Consider the following 22,203-nt stretch of genomic DNA (forward strand, 5'->3'; position numbering starts at 1 on the left):
GATCAAGTGTCAAATGAGTGGTGCAGGAGGGGCAAGAGCACTTCCAGATAAACAACCTGGAGAATGTCACGGAGGACCAAGGTTTGAACTGGGTTTTGAAAGCCCCGTGGAGGAGCTCAGGTGGAGAAAAGGGGGAGAAGGGCATTCTGGTGAGTGTCGGTGCACGATCCATTTGAGGGAGCCGTGCTAGGTCCGTTTCACTGTAGCGGAGGTGCTACTTGCAGATGACATATTCCTCTCTCGCTTTGCGCACTATGTCCTTATTGTTGGTGTTCTACAGTTATATCAGAGTATGCTTAGGTTTGGGTCACCTTCTGTGTACTGGATGAATGGTTTTAGTCTGAAGATTCTTGTTCTCTGTTTCCGAGTTCCTGCTGCTTTTCTTTTGAAGATTCTTTCATGTTTCTCCTGTTCTCTCCTCCTGAAATGTGTGTTATTTCGTTTCTCTAAATTTGTATTCTGAATTCATATCCCTGAATTCCCCGCGTGTTTGACTTTTCTATTTTTTAATCTTTGTTTTCTTGCTTTATATCCCAGGAGATTTAAAAATTTTTCTGGCCCTTCTATAGAATGTTCTGTTTTGGCAATTGACTTTTATGTCTAAGAGTTGATTCTGGCTTTTTTCTTGGTATTTTATTCTTAATTTATGGATGTAAAATCTGAAATTTAAAAATTCTCTTCGGTTCTCTAGGTAATCTGTTTCCTCAAGGGACACTGTTTCTTTTGTCTTTCTCTTTCGTGTTAGCTTTTTTCCACATGTCTAGTAATTCTTGCTTGTCCATTGATAGTTAAGGATGAGGAACTTAGAAAGCTTATTGGAGGCTCTGATCATAGACGGTCAGCTGGTGGGCTTGCCTTGACTTTTCTGTGAGTGGTTTGAGTACTGGTTGTTAGGCCAGGAATATTCTAGATGCCATACTGAAGAGGCCAACATTTGCCGTCTTAGGCTTTGTTTTTTTCCAGATAGTATTTTTATTTTCCTTAGAGACATGTTCTCTTTTCATTTGGGGTTGAATGTGGGGGGACAGGAGATGCTGGGTAAACCTTTCTTTTAGAAAGAGTTTTAATCAGCTCTTGAGTTTCTGGGCCTTCTTCCTGCCCAGCTGTGGTTCCTTTCTAAGGTCATGTTGGAAGCACTACCTGCCTCTTGTCTTTGCTCTGTGCTCCTCTCTTACCATGTGTTGTGGCTGGCGATTTTCTATATTTCAATTTTTTTAAAAAACTCTTATTATGGAAAGCTGTAAATATATCCAAAACTGGAATATGGTAGATGAATCTTTATGTATTTATCAATCAGCTTTAGCAGTTAATATGGCCACTATTATTCCTTTGCCCTCCCTAGTTTTAACCAAACCTCAGACATGTTATTCCATCTACAAATATTTTAGGATGTGTTTCTAAGAGATAAGGACTCCTTTTAAAAAACACAATTATAATATTATCATTTTAATATCAAATAAGTGACTACTTCATCACTTTTTTTTTCCCAGGAGTTTGAAGCAGGAGCTTAACAAGGTTTTGTACTGCTCTTGGCTGGTACGTTTTTGAAACTGTAGAGTCCCTTCTCTTGGAATTCGCTAGTTTTGCTTTGTCTACATATTTCGGTGTGCTTCAAGGTATTCAGAAATTTGCCTAAATCTCTGTTTCTTTATTTCCTTTTGTTTTTTTAAGTCATTCTTTTCTTGTGTGTCCTTAAAGAATAAGACCACCTGAACAAGAAACCTTGGCTTTTATTTATCATTGGTTAAAATTATAGTATTTCCGACATACACACACAAAAAATGAGTGGTATAGTAGAGATTCTTGTACCTACAGCCTAGATATAACACATCTTTAACATTTTGCCCTTTGGCTCTTTAAATGAAAGATTAAGCTGTAAAATTACAGAGTACATAGGAAAATGAAAGGAAAAAATGTGTATCTGTCTTCCTTTACATTTCTATCAGGATTGGATCATACTCAGCACCGTACATGTTTCTGATACCCCAAGGGTGGTTTTACGAATGTGGCAGATGTATGCTGAAGTCATATTCTATATATAAAATTTGACAGGAACAGAAGTAGGTGCTCCACTGCCGTGGCCTGTGCTTTCATTGCGTCACATCTGAGTGACGTGTGAGTGCTCTCAGCGTGCTGAATCATTTGGAGTGCACCACATACCATTGTGATTCTAAAAAAACAGCCCTTTTATCTTCACAGCATAGCAGGATTGTAAAGAAGAAACACTAACTCAAAAGCTAATGTTGGAAATAAATAATGATGAGTAAAGATACATTTGGGGGTTTAAGCTAAACATTTTGAAACCATATGTTGTAAATTTAGGGGGCTCTTTTTCTATTGAGACCAAGAAGATCTCTAGGATCTGATTTATCTTTGTTACATTGGAACAGAAAAAGGCTCACTTGTGCCCTGGAACATCTAGGAAGTAATTTTAAAAGAAGTTTTGAAGTCACCAGTTAATCACTAGTGTTAATTCCATGCTGTGCCTACTTAATAGAGCTGCATCTTAGAATGTAATTATAAATGACGTAGGCTCTTATTCCTGGTTAAATTGTGGGAGCTTTATCTTCTCAACTTATTCTTTATGTTCTCAACTTATTATCTTGGGTCAACCTTTTCATTAATGTGGGAGTCCTGGTTTCTGCCTCAGCATCGTCGTGGTCTCTGTGACCGTGTGTCACTCAACTCTGATCTCAGTTCAGGCACTGAATTAGGGTAATGACTTACATTATTGTATATGGTGAATGGCAGGGAACAGGGGAGAGAAAATGAATAGGAATCAAGCCAGTTTCGTGCTCTTTTCTTGAAGTAAAGATCTCCCGCACGAGCCTGACAGGCTGTTTGTGGAGGTGGGAGAGACGTGTGTGGCGGTGTCCGCCTTTGTTCCCCAGCGTAGTCCCAGGACATCAGCGTGAGCAGAGAAGCGCTTTCTCCATTTGAAGTGTTTAGTCACACTCATTTGGAATCACAGTCATTTGGAATCTCTACGTTTCTGTGGTGGGGCTCTTTTACATGATGGCAGAAATATTTATAGGTACAAATCAGTGCATGTTCAGTCGCTAAGTTGTGTCTGACTCTTTGTGACCCCATGGACTGTAGCCCACCAGGCTCCTCCTCTGTCCATGGGATTTCCCAGGCTGGAATACCAGAGTAAGTTGCCATTTCCTTCTCCAGGGGATCTTCCCAACCTAGGGATCGAACCTGCATCTCCTGCCTTGCAGGTGGATTCTTTTTTTTTTTTTAATGTATTTATTTATTTTAATTGGAGGCTAATTACAATATGTGGTGGTTTTTGCCATACATTGACATGAATCAGCCATGGGTGTACATGTGTCCCCTCTGTCCCAAACCTCCCGCCCCATCCCATCCCTCTAGGTTGTCCCAGTGCACCTTGGGCTTTGAGTGCCCTGCTTCATGCATTGAACTTGGACTGGCAATCTGTTTCACATATGGTAATATACATGTTTCAATGCTATTCTCTCAAATCATCTCCCCCTCGCCTTCTGCCACAGAGTCCAAAAGTCTGTTCTTTACATCTGTGTCTCTTTTGCTGTCTTGCATATAGGGTCGCCATTACCATCTTTCTAGATTCCATATATATGTGTTAATATACTGTATTGGTGTTTTTCTTTCTGACTTAATCCACTCTGTATAATAGACTCCAGTTTCATCCACCTCACTAGAACTGATTCAAATGCGTGTTTTTAAATAGCTGAGTAATATTCCATTGCTGTGATGTGCCACAACTTTTTTATCCGCTCGTCTGCTAAGGGTCGTCTAGGTTGCTTCTGTGTCCTAGCTATCGTAAACAGTGTGCAGGTGGGGTCTTCACCACTGGTGCCCCCTGGGAAGCCCATGCCCCTCGGTGCTTCATCGTGTCCAGTGCTCCATACCTCTACGGACTGTAGCCCGCCAGGCTCCTCTGTCTGTGGAATTTTCCAGGCAAGAATACTCCCAGTTAAAAAATGCTAAATGTGTCAAAATCTGTGGGGTAATTACTTATTTTTGGCTGGCTTAGATTTACTGCAGCAAACTTCATTTTTCTTACTGTAGCAAAATATGGGTCACATAAAATTGAGCATCCTAACCATTTCTTAGTGTACAGTTTAGTAGCATTAAGTGCACTCGTGTTGCTGTGTATCCGTCACCACCATTCATCTCCAGAGCTCTTTTATTTTCTCAGACTGTAACGCTGTGTCCATTGAACACTGACGCCCCATTCCTCTTTCTTCTGCTCTCTGATAGTTACCGTTTTAATTTTATTCTCTGTTTCTTTGAATCTGATCACTGTAGATACCTCATATGAGTGGAATTATACAATACTTGTTCTTTTCTGTCTGGCTTATTTCACTTGACATAATGTCATTATACTCCATCTGTGTTGATACGTGTCAGAATTTTCCTCTGAGGGCTGAATGATATTTATTATATGTATATATAACATTTTGTTTTCCATTATCCATCGATGCCATTTTGGTGTTGCTGACTTTGTGGTGAGCAGTGCTACCGTGTGAGGTAATCTTTCACAGCGTTTGTTGTGGTACATCTCACAGTTCAGAGGGGTCTGATCTCGTCCTCCGTCCCCCACTCCACCTCAGCCGCGGTTCCCCTGGCGGTTGTGGTGCCTGGAGGGTCGTGCTGCCAGGCGTGACTGAGCTGGTCCTCTGTTCCTCTCCACCCTAGAGAGTCACTCGTGTAATCTTAAGCCGGAGGTTTATAGCTGAGGCATTGGATGTTAATTCTGGAATATTTTTTTAAAGAAACGAATATGATAAATGCTGTTGATTTGCCTGTCTCCTGAAAATGAATTTCATTTTGGTGTTTAGTTTGGTGTTCCCACTAACTAAACTAAATCCCTGGTGGTTCATATGGTAAAGAATCTGCCTGCAATGCAAGAGACCCGAGTTTGATCCCTGGGAGAACGAAATGGCAATCCACTCCAGTATTCTTACCTGGGAAGTCCTATGGACAAGAGGAGCTTGGCGGGCTTCAGTCCAAGGGGTCACAAAGGGTTGAACACAACTGAGTGACTAACACTTTCTTGGTGCTCCCACAGCATGGGAGGCTGTGGCAGGTTAGAAGCAGGTGAATGACAGAATCTGACTTATGTTCTGCGGTGATGATTCTGGCTGCTGTGTGGAGTGTGTTGGAGAGAGGCTAGAACAGACTTAGAGAGACCCAGTAAGACTGCACTGGTGTAGCGGAGATGTGATGGGTGGTCATGATGTTAGGTGGATGGCAGGGGAGGTACAGGAAAATGGACAGATTCTAGAGATTGGGGGAGGTAGCATTCATTAATGAAATTGGTAATAATTCGAACGTGGGTTGTGAAGAGGGGAAGGCTTTCATGGTGACTTCCAGAATTCTGGCTTGAATGACAGGTTCAGTGGCTGTTCCTGGGATGAGGACCATTGGGTCTGGAGCTTTAGGGATGAGGGAGCACAGACAAGCAGGAGTTCAGCTTGAGGTATGTTAAGTGTGAGCTGCCTGAGAAAGCTCCCAGTGGAGATCCCAAGGAGGTAAACATGGCACACACTCTGGTGTTGAGACTGAAAGTGTGGTACTGAGAGGGAAGGGTGCAGGTCGGGGGTGGAAAGCGGGGAGCTGCCGCCAGTGGATGAGACCGTCGGTCCAGGGCTGGACCCTGAAGAAACGTGGCGTTCAGAGGTTGGACAGGAGGAGCAACAGGCTGAGATCGGAAAGACCCTTGAGAGGCAGGAATTACATCTGTAAAGTGTGATGTTCTCGGAACGGAGCATCGTTTCTGGGGGTGGGGGTGGGAGTGGGGGTGGGGGATCTGCCGAGCCTAGTGTTCTGAGGGTACTGGGAAGGCTGTTTCTACTGGTGAAGACTCCTGAGGTGCACTTTTAACTTATCCTGCTTGGGGGGATGGGGTATTAGCTGCCAGTGGAGATTGGAGCCCAAATGGGGAAAGGATCTTATGAAAATTTGTAACCTGCTGGTTTAGGGCAGCCTTCCTACCCTTTCCTGTAAAGAGCAGAGCCCAGAAAAGCCATTCCAGTAATAAGCCTTAAGTACAGCCGACAGTGATCAGCTCTTAGGGTATGTGCAGCAAGATGTAAATGTGAACGTCTGTTGCATTCTATTACTCTCTTCCTTTGTGACTAAAAACAAAGTACTTCTACTTCATAAATCACTACTTCAAAATGCTGCAGACTTGTACAGTCAGTACTTTCTGTTCACTGAATATGAATATCAGAATTTGAATGTTTATCTTTGGATTGTTTGAGCGATTCTTCTAGAAAATCTTTCCTTTTTCAGCTTTTCCTTTTGCCTCATCTTGGATCTTAGCAAAGATACTCATTTTGTTAGTAGTGCCAGGAAGCAGGCAGTTTCCATGGCAACCGACAGATTGCGTTTACTGTGGAAATTTCCTGAATTAACAGAGCTGCATTGCAGAAGGATGCATAAAGCAGTGTTCATCTAGAGATCCTAAGAACATGGACACAGAAGAACAGTTGCAGTGCGGTGCAGGGTATGTGTTCCGTTTGTTTTCCTGTCTGAGGACGCTTACGCATTCTATCTATTTATATGCTGAGGAGAGAGTGAAACAGCTTGAGGCATTTTAGTGTGTGCTTGCTAAAATCAAGGAAGCTCTGGGAAGGAGGTGGAAGGGATAATTTGGGAAGAAAGAAATGTTTGACAGCATCCGGAGGAAGTCAGGGTAACAGTAAATGAAGTAGAAGAACATGATAATGAAATAAGAGGAGAAAACACATTTCCAGCTGATTAGATAATAAAGGGGTCTTATGAGAGGTAGCTGTGGACACAAGAAGATACTTATTTATCAGGGGAAAACGAGCAGGCCTTGGCAGGCTCGGGGAGTCACACTTTCCCATGCAAGCAGGAGGCCGCTGCTGAGGTAACGACTGCCGCTGGAGACCCTGCCACTGTGAGGGCACCCGAGCCGGGTGGCATGTGCGGCCTCGTGCCCTCACCACCCTGCACAGGGAGAAAGGGGGGAGCCACAGAGGGGTCTCTCCCAGGGCATCTGGGCAGGCTTTTCCAGAAAAAGCAGGAAGTGTATCTCAAGATTAATTCCTGGAAATAAAACTATAGGATCTGGGTAGATAATTGAAATTTCTTCTCCTCCAGAGCATAATTGTAAATTTGAAAGAGAAGCGATGTGAGAAATGAATGGATAGGACTCAGATCATTTCAATGATGAGTGATACTTAGCCGACTGGATGTCATTTAGATTACGCAGTCAGCAGACTGCAGCCCGTGGGCCAGGTGTGGCCTGCTACTGTGTTTTTGAAAATCAAGTTTAATTGGGATGTAGCCATACCCATGTAGTCATATGTTTGCCGCAGACACTTGTGTAGATGGCAAAGCATGACGTATTTATTGTCTGTCCCTTGACAGAAGAAGTTTGGCGGCTTGTGATTCAGACAGCATGTGGGATTCCTAGGGCTGCCGGAACAAATTACCACAGACTTGGTGGCTTCAAGCAACAGGAAGGTGTCCTCTCAGGTTCGGGAGGCCAAAATCTGAAGTCTTGGTGCTGGTGGGGCTGTGCCTCATCCAGAGGCTCCAGAGCCCGCCACCCTCCCCCCCCACTCCCAGTCCTGTTTCCAGCTCTGGGAGCTCCTGGCATTCCTCGGGTTTTGGTTGCACAATTCCAGTTGCCGCCTTCCAGACCTCCCTGTGCCTCTCTGTGTGTCTCTGTTTTCTCCTTTTCCGTCTCTTATAAGGACACTCATCCTTACATTTAGAGTCCTCCCTACTCCAGGACAGTCTTCTCTTGAGACCATTTTCCTACTTACACGTGTAAAGATACAGTCATCTTCTGAGGTTGCAGGGGGGACATGTCTTCTCTTGGAGCCGTGATTGAGCCCACTGCACGTGGTGTTGCAGAGCTGAGCTTTGGCTTCTTGGACCACGTGCTGCGTTACGAAAAACCGGTTCCTGGCAAGTTTCCTTGGGAAACCTATGAGGCAGATACTCTGAAGTAGACTTGTTGACCTGCTGGAGAGGACATTAAACTAACTTTTCAAGGACAGGACACACAGGCGCAGTTGCAGTCACAGCACACGGCCTCTGTGATGCAGACAGAAGCAGCTGGGCGGAGGTGGTCCTGGAATATTCACAGGAGAAGTGCTAAAACATTCCTGGGAAACCACGAGCATCATCTGCTGTTAAACATCACCATCCGTCTCTCCTCAACTGCCACCCCCTAGGAAACAGCAGAGTGAATCTGGAAATGTATTGAGAGGTGGTTGGAACCAAAATAAGAACCAGCGTTTTGAGAGATTAGACTAGATTGTGACAATGGGAAGTGTGTACATGATTTAAAATAAGTAAATTTCATACACGAGCAAGTGAACAGAACCATTAGTTGGAGGCTTGACTCTGGTTGGAGAGCCTCTGTGTTGTCAAGAGAGCGTATAGACTGTTGGCCTGGGCAGGTGAGGCCAGTGATGTCTCCTTTACCTTCTGAACGCATTTATGAGCCATGGTCGTGATGGTGGATTTCTGTCCCTTGGAAGCCTCAGTCAGCGTGTTTGGGTCTATTTGGAAATGTTTCAGCCGTGACACCTGCCTGTAGTGAAGAATCAAATGTAGACAGGGGATTCTAGTGAGAGTGGTGGAGCTGCAGAGAAAACTCCCTTTGCTCTGTGATCTCGGGGACCCCCGCCTAGTGCCTGCATCCTCACCTGTGTACCTGAAAATGAGCCCCTGGTATAGACTTGATGGACATAATCACAGAATTAAGCAGAACTAAGCAACGATGGTTAGAAGTGGATCCAAATTAGGGTTCACCAAGAATAAGCAATACAAGCCAGCCTACTATGTGGGTGTGTCTTGGTCTCACCATATGTGGGCACAGAGGAGGAGCACTCAGCCCGTTCCAGGGCTCTCAGGCACAGTTTCCTGAAGGACGAGACTAGATGAAGCTCGTATTTTCTTTCTAATGGGATTCTGTTAGTGTGTGACTCTGGATCTTGAGTACCAAACTGAGAAGTTAGGAAGCAGTAGGAATGGGAGTTCTCTTTTCTTCTTCCTTTCATGAGATATTTTATGTGTTAAGTGCCAACCATGGTGAATTGTATGCTTTAGAGAAGAATTCAAACCCACTACAATGACTTTAACTTTTAATGTTTCTATTGGCACCTAGAGTATACATAAGGAAATAGAATGAGATAAGGTTTAAAGCACATAAGTTGTGATTAAGCTGGTTGATCATAGTTTACACAAGCTAACAATTTAACACTCCAAGGTTCAAAAATATACTAGGTTTCAGTAGATATATAAAATACATGCTAAATGTGTCTGCTAATAAAATTTATTTCTATAAAATCTTTTTTCTCACTGGCTTATTTGGATAAACGCTCCCCCCAAATATTAAAAGCTTGAGAATATAGTTTCATAGTTATGTGTTTAAAAGACAGTTCACACAGTAGTAGTGTCAAACATTAGCTATAGGTTAGGAATGAAAGTGGTTCAGACTCTTGGTTCATATTTGTTTGAGGAACTAAAATTCTGATTTTGTAAAAGTAATTTCATATTTGTAGTACAAAATGATATGTGAGTAGCAGCCACCTGCTAAAACATTAAAAAAAAAAGGTGAAAATATGAAACATAGAAAATTAGGACAACTTAATGCTAAATGCTATGTCTGATCACGAATAACAGTAACAGGGTAAAGAAAAAAGGTACCCAGGGTTTCTCTTCCAACATTGCTGCAGAGACTGCCTGTGGTAGGGGACCCCCCCTGAGCCTCTGGTCTCAAATGCAGAGAGCATCTTCAGTCCCTTTTCTGTCCCGCCCCCTCTTGGTAACCACAGAAAGTAACTGGGGAGGGGTGGGAGGAGGAGGAGACATGGATGCTGACCTGTTCTGCTGGGTAGTGTGTCATTCTGAGATGTGTTGCAGGTGGATGCAGGGAAGGGTTGGAGCAGCAGATGGACTGGGAGATGTAGTTTGTTCGTGCTGCTGTCAGTCGAGAGCACAGTGCTGGAGAACAAGGAGACTGGGGGTGGTCCATTTGCCTTGGGAGCAGCCAGTGTTCTGATTGGTGACGTGCTGAGCCCTGGATGCCTCAGCTGTGTGCTTTCAACTATAGACATGTGACAGGCACACCCCTTTCACACAGAGTGGGGTCCAGGGAAGCCAGTCTGTCTGTCTCCCTCTCAACAGTTTTATCAAGGGGTAATGGACACAGAATAATCTGCATGTATGTCAAGTGTACGTTTGCTAAGTTTTGCTGTGTGCGCCCATGAAGGCATCACCACAAGCAAGAAGGCAGACATGTTCATCATCCCCAAAGTTTCCTCCTGCCCCCTTATGGTTTTTACATCTAGACATTTGATTTGGTTCTTCTCTCCATTCTTTAGTTTCTTGAACACATGGAATGCAGTCATAAGCACTGTTTCATTGTGCTTATCTGCTCATTCTTGCCTCTCTGTCATCTCTGGGTCACTTTGAGTTGATTGCTTTTTCTCCTTGAGATGGTTCCTAGTATCTTGCTTCTTTGCATCCTTGATTTTATATTGCGTGGCAGATATGGAGTGCTGGCTATTTTTATATCTTACGTATTTTTGAGCTTTCTTCTTTGGTTAAGTTACTCAGAAATACTTGGATCCTTTTGGGTCTCCCTCTTTAGCTTTGGTAGGCGAGACCGGATCCTTCCGTGTGCTTTCTTGAATTCCCCATGAATATGGAGTTTTCTACTTTGCAGGCGGGGATTGTTGTATTAGCTTGGGTATCCTTCCCTGTAATGCTTTTGGGTAGCTCTTTCCTCAGGCTTATGTAGGTTCCTCATAAGCTTGTGCTGATCAAGGGACCCCTCCTGCGTGTCTCTGGGGTTCTTCTGTGCAGCTCTCTTATCCAGCACTCTGCCTTGAGAACCCAGTCTCCCCAGGTGCCCAGACCCAACACCTTCACGTGAGGGTCTGCCTGCATCTGCCCTCCCTGTGTTGCAGTCTGTGCAGCCTTCTCTAGGCAGTAAGTTGGGGTGCTGTAGGGCTCACCTCGTGTATTTCCTGCTTCTCAGTGCTCACTGCCCTTTGCTGCCTGCTGTCCAGGGTTTTCAAGACATTTCCATATATTGTCTGATTTTTTAGTTGTCAGTCTGTCTCCTGACGCTCCATAGTACCCTGAACACAAGTTTCATAAGACACTCTTTGTGAGATGGGAGGAGAGGTATGGAATTAGGGAATCATATATTCAATGCTTTGAGAAAGAGCATCTCTGAATATGATATTGCACAGCATTCAAAATCACTTCCCACATGGATGATTAGCATTTGTAATTAAGTAGAAGAAATCATGGCACTTCTTAAAAAGGATTGGAAAGTATTGAGGAGAGAACAAATTTGGATAAATAGGCAACTGAATTACTGAAAAGGGTGATAGATGAGAAAAAAAAAGACAGTGCTAGGAAACTGAAAATGCAGTGGTGGAGTGAAATCCATATGCATGTGGAAGTGAACTTAGATGGTACTGCAGGATGCAAAAGGATGTGGTGGGAATGATTAATTCTAAAATGCCCCAGTTACTGCATTTTTTGCATGTATAATTTCTTAAATGTAGTAGGAAGGTAAACAGCACCCTGGAGAAATATGTGTAGTACAGAACAAAGAGTTGATAAGGATGTTAACAGAAAAGGAAGTTTTTAGCAGAAGCAGTGGACTTCCCAGGTGGTGCTTGTGGTAAAGAACCTACCTGCCGGTGCAGGAGATGTAAGAGACGAGGGTTTGATCGTGGGTCAGGAAAATCCCCTGGAGGAGGGCATGGCAGTCCACTCCAGTATTCTTGCCTGCAGAATCCCATGGACAGAGGACCCTGGAGGGCTACAGCCCATGGGGTTGCAAAGAGCTGGACACTGTCGAAGTGACTTAGTACAGCATAGCAGAAGCAGCAACAACAAAACAAACACTGGTGTGGGAGAGCTCTGCTTAAGGGGATGTTATCTCAGGTGGTTAACCAAAGAAGAAGCAATTGTTTACCGAATAGCTGAGAACATCCGACTCTAAGAGTAATAGATCAAAATGCCTCTTACGAGTGATCTAGTCACTGTTCAGGTTGGCCTGAAAAGGTGCGTGGGCCTGGCCCAGGGGGCTCCTGCCCCTGGTCCTGCGTGGTCAGTGCAGACAGACTCCTAGGCAGTGAGATGCAGCCACGTGGCTCGTGTAGTTGCACTCATGTCAACAGTGCATTCAGTGACATCTGTAAAGCAGGAAGTGTGACAGGTCACTGTGTAATAGTATAGGAAAATGCGAAAGGTGTACACTGAATTGTTCATAGTGCTTTTCTCCCCTTATGATCGATTTCCTTTCTTAAATTTCTCTTCTGCCTGTGTAGCTGCAGGAGAGATTCAGATTGGGTAATCCGGTTGGAAGCAGGGATTCAGGTGCTTGTCCTGCTGCTGAATTTGCACAGCAAAGCCCTGTATGTAATAGACGTGGCGGTGGTGGGGGGTGGGGCTAGAGCCATCCGAGGTCACTTTGGCTGTGCCGTTCTGTGTCTTTAAAAAACAAGCCCACCCTCCTGTGTACAAAGCCGCAGGCAGCTTTATTAGACACATTAGATAGAAATAAAACTTTTCTCTGTGCCCAGTCTGATTATGTTCTGGAACATCATGTCACAGTTGTTTGACTTTTTAGGTATCAGTAGGATTTCAGAAACTCATAGATTAGTCTGGGTCAAAGAAGGGACAGAAATTAAAATACACTAGTGATGATTCAGTATTAATGGACAAGTTGCTCATTTCTGTCCCAAAGAACAATTATCAGAGAAAGTACTCAGCCATTCAGATGGCTGACAGGCACTTGAAAAGATGCTCAGTATCACTAATTACAGGAGAAACACAAACCCAAACTATAATGATGTATCACCAACCTGTCAGAATGGCCATCATCAAAAAGTGTACAAGTAGTAAATGCTGGAGAGGGTGTGGAGAAAAGGGAATTCTCGTACAATGTTGGTGGGAATGTAAATCGGTGTCGCCACCGTGGAAAACAGTATGGTGATTCCTTAAAAAACTAAAAAAGCTACCATATGATCTATCAGTCCCACTCCTGGGTATATATCTGGAGGAAAAGACCCTCTCTTTTGAGAAGATATGTGCACCCTAGGGTTCATAGCAGCACTATTTACAATAACCAAGACATGGAACCAACCCAGGTGCCCATTAACAGGTGGTTGGCTTACTCAGCCATGACAGAGAATAAACAACTGTGATTTGCGGAGCCATGAATGAACATAGAGAATATTATACTTAGTAAAGTAAGTCAGACAGAGAAGGGTAAATATACACATGTGTGGAATCTAAAGACATAATACAGATGAATCTATTTACAAAACAGAAACAGAGTCACGTAGAAAACAGATGTATGGTGCTGACTCCTCCCGCCTTGGGGATGGCATCACGTAGCATGTGTCCCTGTGATTTTCACAGCTCTTTTCCTGTCTAACCGAGGAAGTGGATCTCTGGGTAAAAATCACGTTCTCCTGTTCATCTTTTTCTTTCAGCAGCTTTATTGAGGAGGTATCACCCATACACCATACAACTCCCCCATTTAAGCTGTATGATTCTATCGCTTTGAGTATATTCAGAGTTGTACATCTATCACCTTACTCAAAATTTGTGAATGTTTTCATTAGCCTGAGAAGATAACCCACATCCCTTATCTGTCAGTCTGTTCACTTTCAAAAAGAAAAAAAGGAGCTTATCCAGAAGCCATACAACAGGTCTACAGTAAGCTGAACTGTTTGCAGAGATACTTATAATTCTAAAATTTGATCTTTGTGGCAGTGTTATAACTGTTGTTTTTGTGTGACTTTATGTAGCAATGAAATATTCATTTCATTTCTCAAGAATGCTAATGGTAAATGTTATGTGATACAGTGTAATCATGAGTGATAGCCTTTGCTGTATTCTGTTGGCTGGAAACAAGCCACGGGTCCCCTCTGTGTTCAAAGAGAGGTGCTTACATAGAGATGTGGATACTAGGAAAGTGGAGGTCACAGGCACCACTTTAGAGCCTGTCTGCCATGACCCTCAGCAGTAGGCCAGTGCTGACTATTTCACCAGTGATTAAACTGAGCCATAGAGATTTTCTTGTCAGTGGTCATAGAACAGTAGTCATTATATATGAAACTTCTTTATGTTAGAATATTTCCTGGCTTAATCTCTCTACCTACTTCAATGGGAAAGTAGGTAGAGACCCACTTGCTTAGATCTGATTCCACCTTAGGCAGTTCAAGCTTCACACCTGAATGGTCACTTATGCCGCTGGTTTCTGGGCTTCCTGTGACTCAGGATGCTAGGTATACATAGTACTGGTGAAAGTGTTTTGTAAACTGAAAAGAACTTGTATGGATGAAAGCTGGTACTGTGACTTATTAAAGTTATGGTTTGAGAATCTGACGTTTGGAATGCTGGTTTACTAAGTTTTTATTTAGACAAAGTGTATTAACTTTTTAACTATAACCTTGACTCAGATGTTACTGATACTGGTATAAATGATTATTCTCGGAGAGTGATTTTAAAATTCTAAGTACATGAGAAGCTTAAAAGTAACTATAAAAAACAGTCGTGCTAATCTGAGAAAACTTCCTAAATTTTGGAAGAAGAAATAGGTAACTGATCATGTTCTTGCTTGTATCACGAGATCAAGTTTTAAAAGTTTCTGATCATTTAATATGAAATGGAAAAACTGTAGATAATAGTCAGTGGAGTCTTTTTCTTTATGTCTGCTGCACTCTTTGATACAGTTCATTCCTACACATGGGTGTGTATGCAAGAGAGAAACCGAAAAACACGATTGATGTAACATTTTTCATTGGATTTGGTGTTTTACGAAGTATGGTTAGAAGTTAATATTTGATCTCTGGCTCACATTTTGGAGGTGCTTTTTTTATTTAATGAAAATCTGTAACAAGTGAGTTCTTCTGTCCATGAAGCTTTTTTTCCCCATCCATTGCTCTATCTGCTCATCAAGGACTGAGAGGCTCATGTGTCAGTGTTCCTCTTGGAGCCAGCTGGCTAGCTGTTTAACTGTTCTCCCTCCACAGCATGGCGTTAACAGGAGCAGGGCAGTACCCTGAGGTGCTAGCTCCCAAACTTTGCTGGCATCACCTGGGTATCTTAAAATACCCTGTTTTCTGACCTCTGTGCCCACATATTCTGATTTGATAGCCATATGATGATGCCTGGGCATTGGGAGTGAATACATATCCCCAGGTGCTTCTGATGGATGGCAGAGTTTGTGAACATCTAGCTGTACTAAGGACCGAGGACCTGGAATAATCCATGTTGGGTCAAGCAGCATAAGAGATTTTTGAAAATGAGGTTCGTAGCACCTGGGATTCTGCATTTGATAATGCAGTTTTCAAAGTCTGGAAAAGACCTTGTATTTGGAAATGAAACTGTGTGCAGTAGGAGTTTCTCCCACAGATGGAAGTCTGGCTTATGAGTCCCATTAAAGCTGTTGGTCAGCTCCCTGAGTTTAGGCCTGTCTTAACTCAGTGTGTGAGAAACCAAAATGGCACTAGCAGATGAACAAAGAAATCCCAGAAACTCAGACTGTTTTATAGTAACTAATGACGAAAGAAATTTTCCCATGCATTAATCAGTGCTAGCTAAAAAAGAAAAAATAAAGTCAAAACCTATTTAAAATGTGGAAAAATTGCTTCCTAATATCTTAACAGAGAGAGACTGAGAACACACAGCATTGAGTCGTCAGGAAAACTGAAGATCTCCCCTGAGCAGCACTGGGATTTCACTGCAGAGGATTTGAAAGACCTTGGAGAGATTGGACGAGGAGCTTACGGTTCTGTCAACAAAATGGTCCACAAACCCAGTGGGCAAATAATGGCAGTTAAAGTAGGTGATGCCCGCGATTATTCTGGGTACTCTAATCCGTGAGGCGTGGTGTCTGGGCGTGGCAGTGCCACTGTTCTGTCCCTGCTGTCCTGGTTACACGTGGGGCTCACACAACTCTTCCTCCCAGTTCTTCTGCGCGCGGTGTTCTTAACTGCTAGCATGTTTTCTCTCCTCTGGAAACATGAATTGTGACCTGTGCATGTTCCTTGCACCCCTGGCATGATGCATTAACGTGTTTTGAACTCCAGGCCCTTCCGCTGCCAAGGTGAGTTCCGGTCGGGCGGCCACACCCCGGGGACCTGGGCGGTGCTGCGGGGCGCCAGGCGGGAGCCGGACGAGGAGGCTGCGCTCTGGGTTGGGCGGGGTGCGGGGCTAGGGCTAACAGCAGGCTCACTGACGGTTTCCCGGAAACCACGCACATGCTGTTGCCACTAACCTCAACCTTACTCGGTCCTGACCGGCTCGGCTGCTCTGTGTGTATGTCGTCTCCACTCCGTAGGCCCCGCGCCCAGGGCGTGCTGACACGCGTCCTCTGTGATGGTGCTGTTGCGTCTGTCAGTACTGTGACTGTCTTGAGTGGCCACACGTGCAGATCGGCCCGCACACCGTACCTGGCAGGCTGACGTTGGCACCTGGGAGGAGCCGATAGTTTCCACCTGACTCCCCATGTCCATGTAGTTTGTTCATCTGTTCATTCAGATGTTTAACTGAATGTTCCCTCTCTGTAAGATATTTCAGGAAAATTGATGATGGCTGGGGGCAATTTAAAATGAAAAAGGGAAACATGAGATAAGGCCACACTCTCATCGGACTTAAAATTCTTATGGGAACAAATACTTTCCCAGTCTGTAAGAACTGAGAATGGATTTGCAGACAGACTAAGCGAATCATCTTCCTGTTAGCCCCCTGATTTGAGAGGTTATCAAAATGACTTGATGAGAGGAGTTGCCTGTTTCCTGCTTGACTTTTGGGAGTGGATTTGTGTCACATTAATCTAAAAACGCTTCCTGTATTGAAGTTTATTGTGAGTGAGGTGTTTCTCTTTTAGCCTCCATCACTGTTGAGCAGTTTTCTTTGCTGGTTTTGTAAAACTAATGAAAAATTGATGGTGGGATGAAATTGTAGGATTCTCCCTATGGAGCCTAACCTGTTTTTGGCCGTATTTCTTTTACAATGTGGTGAGAACTATAGACTTTTTCTTGGGAAGATGTTACATATAAACATTTTGCATGTAACCACAGACCTGTCAACATGCACAGGCTGGAACCTCTGCTTTGGATTATCTGTTGAATTAAATGTTGTTTTCCTTGGAATGTAAAATAACTTCTCTTTATGCTGTGCACTGTAGTGTGAGTGGAAAGAAAGTCATTTTATTTAGATTGCTCTGCACAAGCATTGCATTGTTCTTATGTACTGTCCGTGCATGACACTCACTTTTACATGGCAGAGGTTGAAGGAAAAACTGTCCTGTAAACTGAAGTTCTAGACTTTTCTCCCAGATGCCAGGGAAGGTACTTTTAATAATTATGTCCTGCTTTTTTCAGTCTGTGCTTCACTCTGTTGATCAGCAGCATAATCTGTTTTGGTAATATGGATAGACGGTAGCCATGGTTAATGCGTTTTAAAGGTGCACAAAGAAGATCCTTCATTTTGATGTTGAAGATTTTCATTTTAATTTGCTGACATTTGCAACTGTATAATGCTTACTCACGTTTTGGAAGAATTTAAGAGTGAAAATTGGAAACTGTCTGCCGTCCGTCATCTGACTGAGAAACGCTTCTCAGGCGGTCTCGGGACCTGCAGATGGACGCCTGTCACATCTGCACTCACCAGCTGACACTGTCTCTCTATCACCTTGAATTCTCGAGCAAGCATGATAATTTAGCATGGGGGCTGCTGGGAGGACAACTTAAAAAGAAGGAAAAAGTGAGACGTGGCCACACTCTCGTTGAACTGGATAATGTGCCATTCCAGTCAGGGTATTGATCGAGTATAATGATTGGAATCTGTGAATTCAAATAATGATGGAAGAGTAAGTGTTTGTGCATTCATGTAGTTAAAAATTGACACCCGTTTGATGACTGATACATGGCCATAACTGCACATTTTAAATGTATTGTTGTTGGTCTCTTTGAAAATACTTAGCTTTTCCTCACGCCTGAGAGAGTCTATGTGCTCTTCATTTTGGCTCACAGACCAGATCGACAGTACAGATACACAGAGGCATTGTGTGATTAAGGATTTAGGTGTGACTGTTCACATGGACAGCTCTATTCCTGATCAAGCGCTGGGTTTAGCTCTGAGATATGGAGATTTAAAGGAACTGTGAGACAGCGGTTCACACTAGGGAAATGAGATGGCCACTTGAAGTAACTCCACACTGTCATCTGACGCACTTTGGGAATGTATTGCCACAGGGTCTTTTAGAGGTCAGGAAGGACGTCCTCTGACACTGGCCCTTTGGGCTTGGATCGGCATCCTCTGCAATAACATTTCATGCCCCAATGTATGGTGGAATAACCACTGGACGAACACATGAGACACGCAGTCACCATCCTCTGGGAGGGAAGTAGGTGTGTGCTTAGCTCTCTGGCAGGGCTGATTGTCCGGGGAAGGAGCCCAGGGTTCAGACCAAACAATTGAGGAAGCAGTCAGGGTTAGAGAAATTCAGATCTGGGAGAAACCCCTAGCGGAGTTAGTCCCAGATGATCAGAATCTGATCCAGGCAAATCCAGGGACACTGGAGGGAAGAATCAAGAAGAGCTGTCTGTGGCTGGAGTAAGGATGGACGACTAACTAGGATTGCCACCCAATGGCCGGAGGAGCGACCTCATGCAGGCCTGGACCACTGCTGCCCTGTTGGTAGGTCCAGATTGACTTCTTGAAGGAGCTTGCCCAGTTCTTGTTTGTAGAGAGAGTAGGAAAGAATGAAAATGGAAGGGAGGGGGAATAAAAGAGAGTGAAGATGGAAGGCAGTGGGGTTAACAGGGGCGTCAGGTTCTCATCTCAATGGAGAATGGACCTGATCTGACCGTTGGGTGGGGTAGGGAGGTGTAAGGATTGTCATTGTTAAGATGAGCTTTGAGTCTTCTAATTGAGAAGTTATCTGGGTTGATCAGGAAAACAGACCGGCTCTTTGAAATTTGCTGCATAGGCCACACCAAGTTAGTGATGTGACCGTACATACATTGAAGGGTTTCAGGTGTTTTCCATTTCTTGGTTATCTGCCTGACTTGTTCCTTCTGCCCTCAGTGTTTTTCTCTACTCTTCCAACTTTCCTGTTGCATTGGTTTAATTGTTCCTGATCCTGAGCTGGTAACCTGATCTTGATTCCTGCATTCTTGCCTCTCCTTGGTATTTAGATCTTGACGCCAGTGTCCCTGACCTAGAATTGAGACCTAGGTTAACCCAATGGCTGCTGGGAAGGGCCAGAGCCTCCACGTGCGGTGTCAGCACCCACAACCCTGCCCTCCCTTGCCCACGTGATCTCCTCACTTGCAGGCCTCCTGTGTGGACAGGGCTGCTGTGGGAGGAGGTGGGGGTCTGCAGAGCAGGGCTGAGTTTCATTTCCCTGCCACTGCAGGTAGTTTTGTTGATTCTCAAAGGCCCACAGTGCTAGTATTTGATTATCCAGATCACCTGTGGGATGCAGAAGCCATGGCTATCTTTTTTTGAATTGAGACTGAATTCCAGTGTCTTAAGGTCTCATTTGGCTAGATCAGGGGGCTTATTAGGAAGACCAAATGGATAGCCCCATGTGATTTCATGTTGCTAATGTTGCTTGAGTGTTGTGAGTGAAACATGTCGTGGAGCACTTCCGGGGAGGGTGGATCCCAAGGAAGTGGCAGGGCTGTGCGCCCCGCCCCCCAGTCCCTGGTGCTGTGGTGCTAGAACTCCTCGTGTGCATGGTTTCTTTTGTTGTTGCTCCCAGTGTTTTGCTGACTGTGGGTTCTTTCTGTTGACACAATTGTATGTAAACCCCAGCAAATACAGTAGACCACACTAGTGCTCTTCTGGTTGTCGTGATGGAGCGGAGTTGTGATGTGTTTGTGCTCTTCTGGTTGGTGTGTGTTGTGATGCCTATCCGTGTCAGAAGCCCCTGGGGTGACAGCTCTGAGGAACCTTTGGTGTCCAAGTGGGATGGTTTAGAAATGGTCGCTCTAGGTGAATCTAATCAGCCCTTCAGTGTTTCTGAGGACTCTGGATACCTAGTTTCTGAAAGCCTTTGTCTTCACTTGACTGACCCGACTGAATTGTGATGTAGGACTGTATCCCAGCTTGTATGTAATAGTTATTTGGAGAAGCGCCTGTCTTACCGCACCTCTCTCTTAAGTGAGAGAGATGTTTGATAACACCTCTGCACATTTTCTGCCATTCTTTGTTGTCTCACAACCATGCCTCTGAAACTGTGTATCAGATTTCTCTCTTGTCTCACTGTATTGTCATGGCTCCCAAAGTGGTGATCTGTCATTTATGATCTTCAGGCCCTTACGTACTTCAGTGCTGAGGTTAACAGTGTGCTCTTTACATGTGGGTGCTGTCATTAGTGAAGGGGAAGATGATACCACACTTGTCAAGACATATCAAGCTTGTCTTCAGAGCAGCTCGTCCCATGGTGAGGTAGCACGTGTTTTTGGAACTGATCTCACAAGTTGTCTGATGGTGCACAGCAGAAATACGTAGAAGGAATTCAGTATCCTCAGTGAGAAGAAGGGCAGGTCCTGCTGTTAATTTGATCAAGATACATTTGAAAGTTCATTAAATAGATTATAAGGACTTGGATGGGCTTCCCAGGTGGCGCTAGTGGTAAAGAACCCACGTGGCTATGCGGGAGATGGAAGACGCCTGTTCATTTCCTAGGTGGGGAAGGACTTGGATGGTTTTGCAATTAAGAATTGGTATTCTTTCTTCCTGCCTTAGTAAAAGTGTGTGTTTTCATAATTTAAAACAAATGATTCAACACACACAATTTGTTATTCTTTGGCATTAAAGGCAGTTTTGCATTTGTGATCAGCATTACATTTACTTTTTTTGTTTTCCCTTTTTTAAAAATGGTTTGTTTTGGCCAATGTTGCCATCTTCTTTGACCTTATTAGTGACAGTATTGTGAGGTATCAGGGACATTTTTGTGTGTGATCTGTTTAACAGACTGTAGCAGCGAAGGCTGAGATTCTTGCTGCCTCTGTGGGGCAGAGAATCTTTGTTTTGAAATGAGGAAACTAAGAATGCCTAGGATTTCCTGCAGCTCAGAGGAAAAGGGCAGCCCACGGATGCTCTGCAGTGGTTTCTGGGGTTTCTGCCTTTGCATCTGAAGTGAATTCTAGACGTTGCTGCTGGGAAAGCAGCCTATTTCTTTGTAAGGAGCCAATGTTTGTAAGAATCCAGGGGGCCTTGGGGATCTGAATGTGATCCTTGCTCCCCTAGCCCCCACCTCACTAACTGAGGTTGATCTGAAGTCAGCCACTGAGTGGCAGGGGAGTCTCCTTTGTGTTTTATTCTTAGATACTAACCTTAGGAGGAGTGTTTGGCAGGGAAAGCGTCATGAACAAGGTTGCATGTCTGGCATAGCAGTGCTCGTGTTTGTGGAAAGTGGACACTTTGAAAATACGTTTATTACAATTACATTGATTAAGAAGTCCTTGTCCTCTTCATTGTTAGATTTTCAATGAAATGCTGTCAAACCGTCACTCTGTCCCTCTTTAGTTTCTGTGGAGGAGTCTGCCCGAGATCCCGTGCCTCGTGCCGTGTGGGGCCTCAGTTCCCCGACCAGGCGCTGGACCTGCACACCCTGCAGTGGAGGCGCAGAGTCGCATCCGCTGGACCACCGGGGAAGTCGCGCCTTATCTAACTTTAAGTTTTTGATATCAGTAAATGAAAATTTCTTGTAACTTGAGGGATTTATCAGCACATTGGATTTCTAAACATTCAAATTATAAGAGAATTTAGGTTGGCTTCACCTCTGCTTGCATTTCCAGCGTCCTCGTGAAGGGACAGCTTTATAAGGGGAGGGAAGTTTGTTCTCCCTGACATGCTCCACTTACTTATTTCAAATGGGAGAAATCTTTTCCATACACATTGCTTTGATGTTCATTTAGAAAAACTTTCCTAGTAGGGACTTTTATTACTAAGTATTCTGTCACATGACTCACTGATTATTTAAGTGTTCTCCAACGTGAATCACTTACTGAATTATGAACTAAAATCATTAATTGGAAGCTACTGCTGTTGTGGGAGATGTATGCTTATAGTTAATCCCCTCTTTGAGTCCTTTTGAATTAGTTTATTTTATTAATTGCTCACATATAACAAATGTTGCCGTGCGACCGTAAAGCTTCAGTATAACTGAGAGCT

General features: G+C 44.0%; 1 protein-coding gene across 3 annotated transcripts in view; it reads left to right on the forward strand.

Annotated features, from left to right (window-relative positions):
* The window catches only part of MAP2K4 (mitogen-activated protein kinase kinase 4), a 77,826-nt gene that overhangs the window by 32,125 nt on the left and 23,498 nt on the right, over positions 1 to 22,203 (forward strand). For 2 of the 3 annotated variants that reach the window (XM_070773118.1, XM_070773117.1), the window contains one exon: positions 15,678 to 15,852. In XM_070773118.1, coding sequence (XP_070629219.1) covers positions 15,678 to 15,852 — 175 coding nt within the window. Of the gene's footprint in view, positions 1 to 5,849; positions 6,497 to 15,677; positions 15,853 to 22,203 lie in introns of those variants that run through there. The other variant, XM_070773119.1, reaches the window with a different exon arrangement.

The sequence above is a fragment of the Bos indicus genome, chromosome 19 (genome assembly GCF_029378745.1).
Source record: "Bos indicus isolate NIAB-ARS_2022 breed Sahiwal x Tharparkar chromosome 19, NIAB-ARS_B.indTharparkar_mat_pri_1.0, whole genome shotgun sequence".
Lineage (NCBI taxonomy): Eukaryota > Metazoa > Chordata > Mammalia > Artiodactyla > Bovidae > Bos > Bos indicus.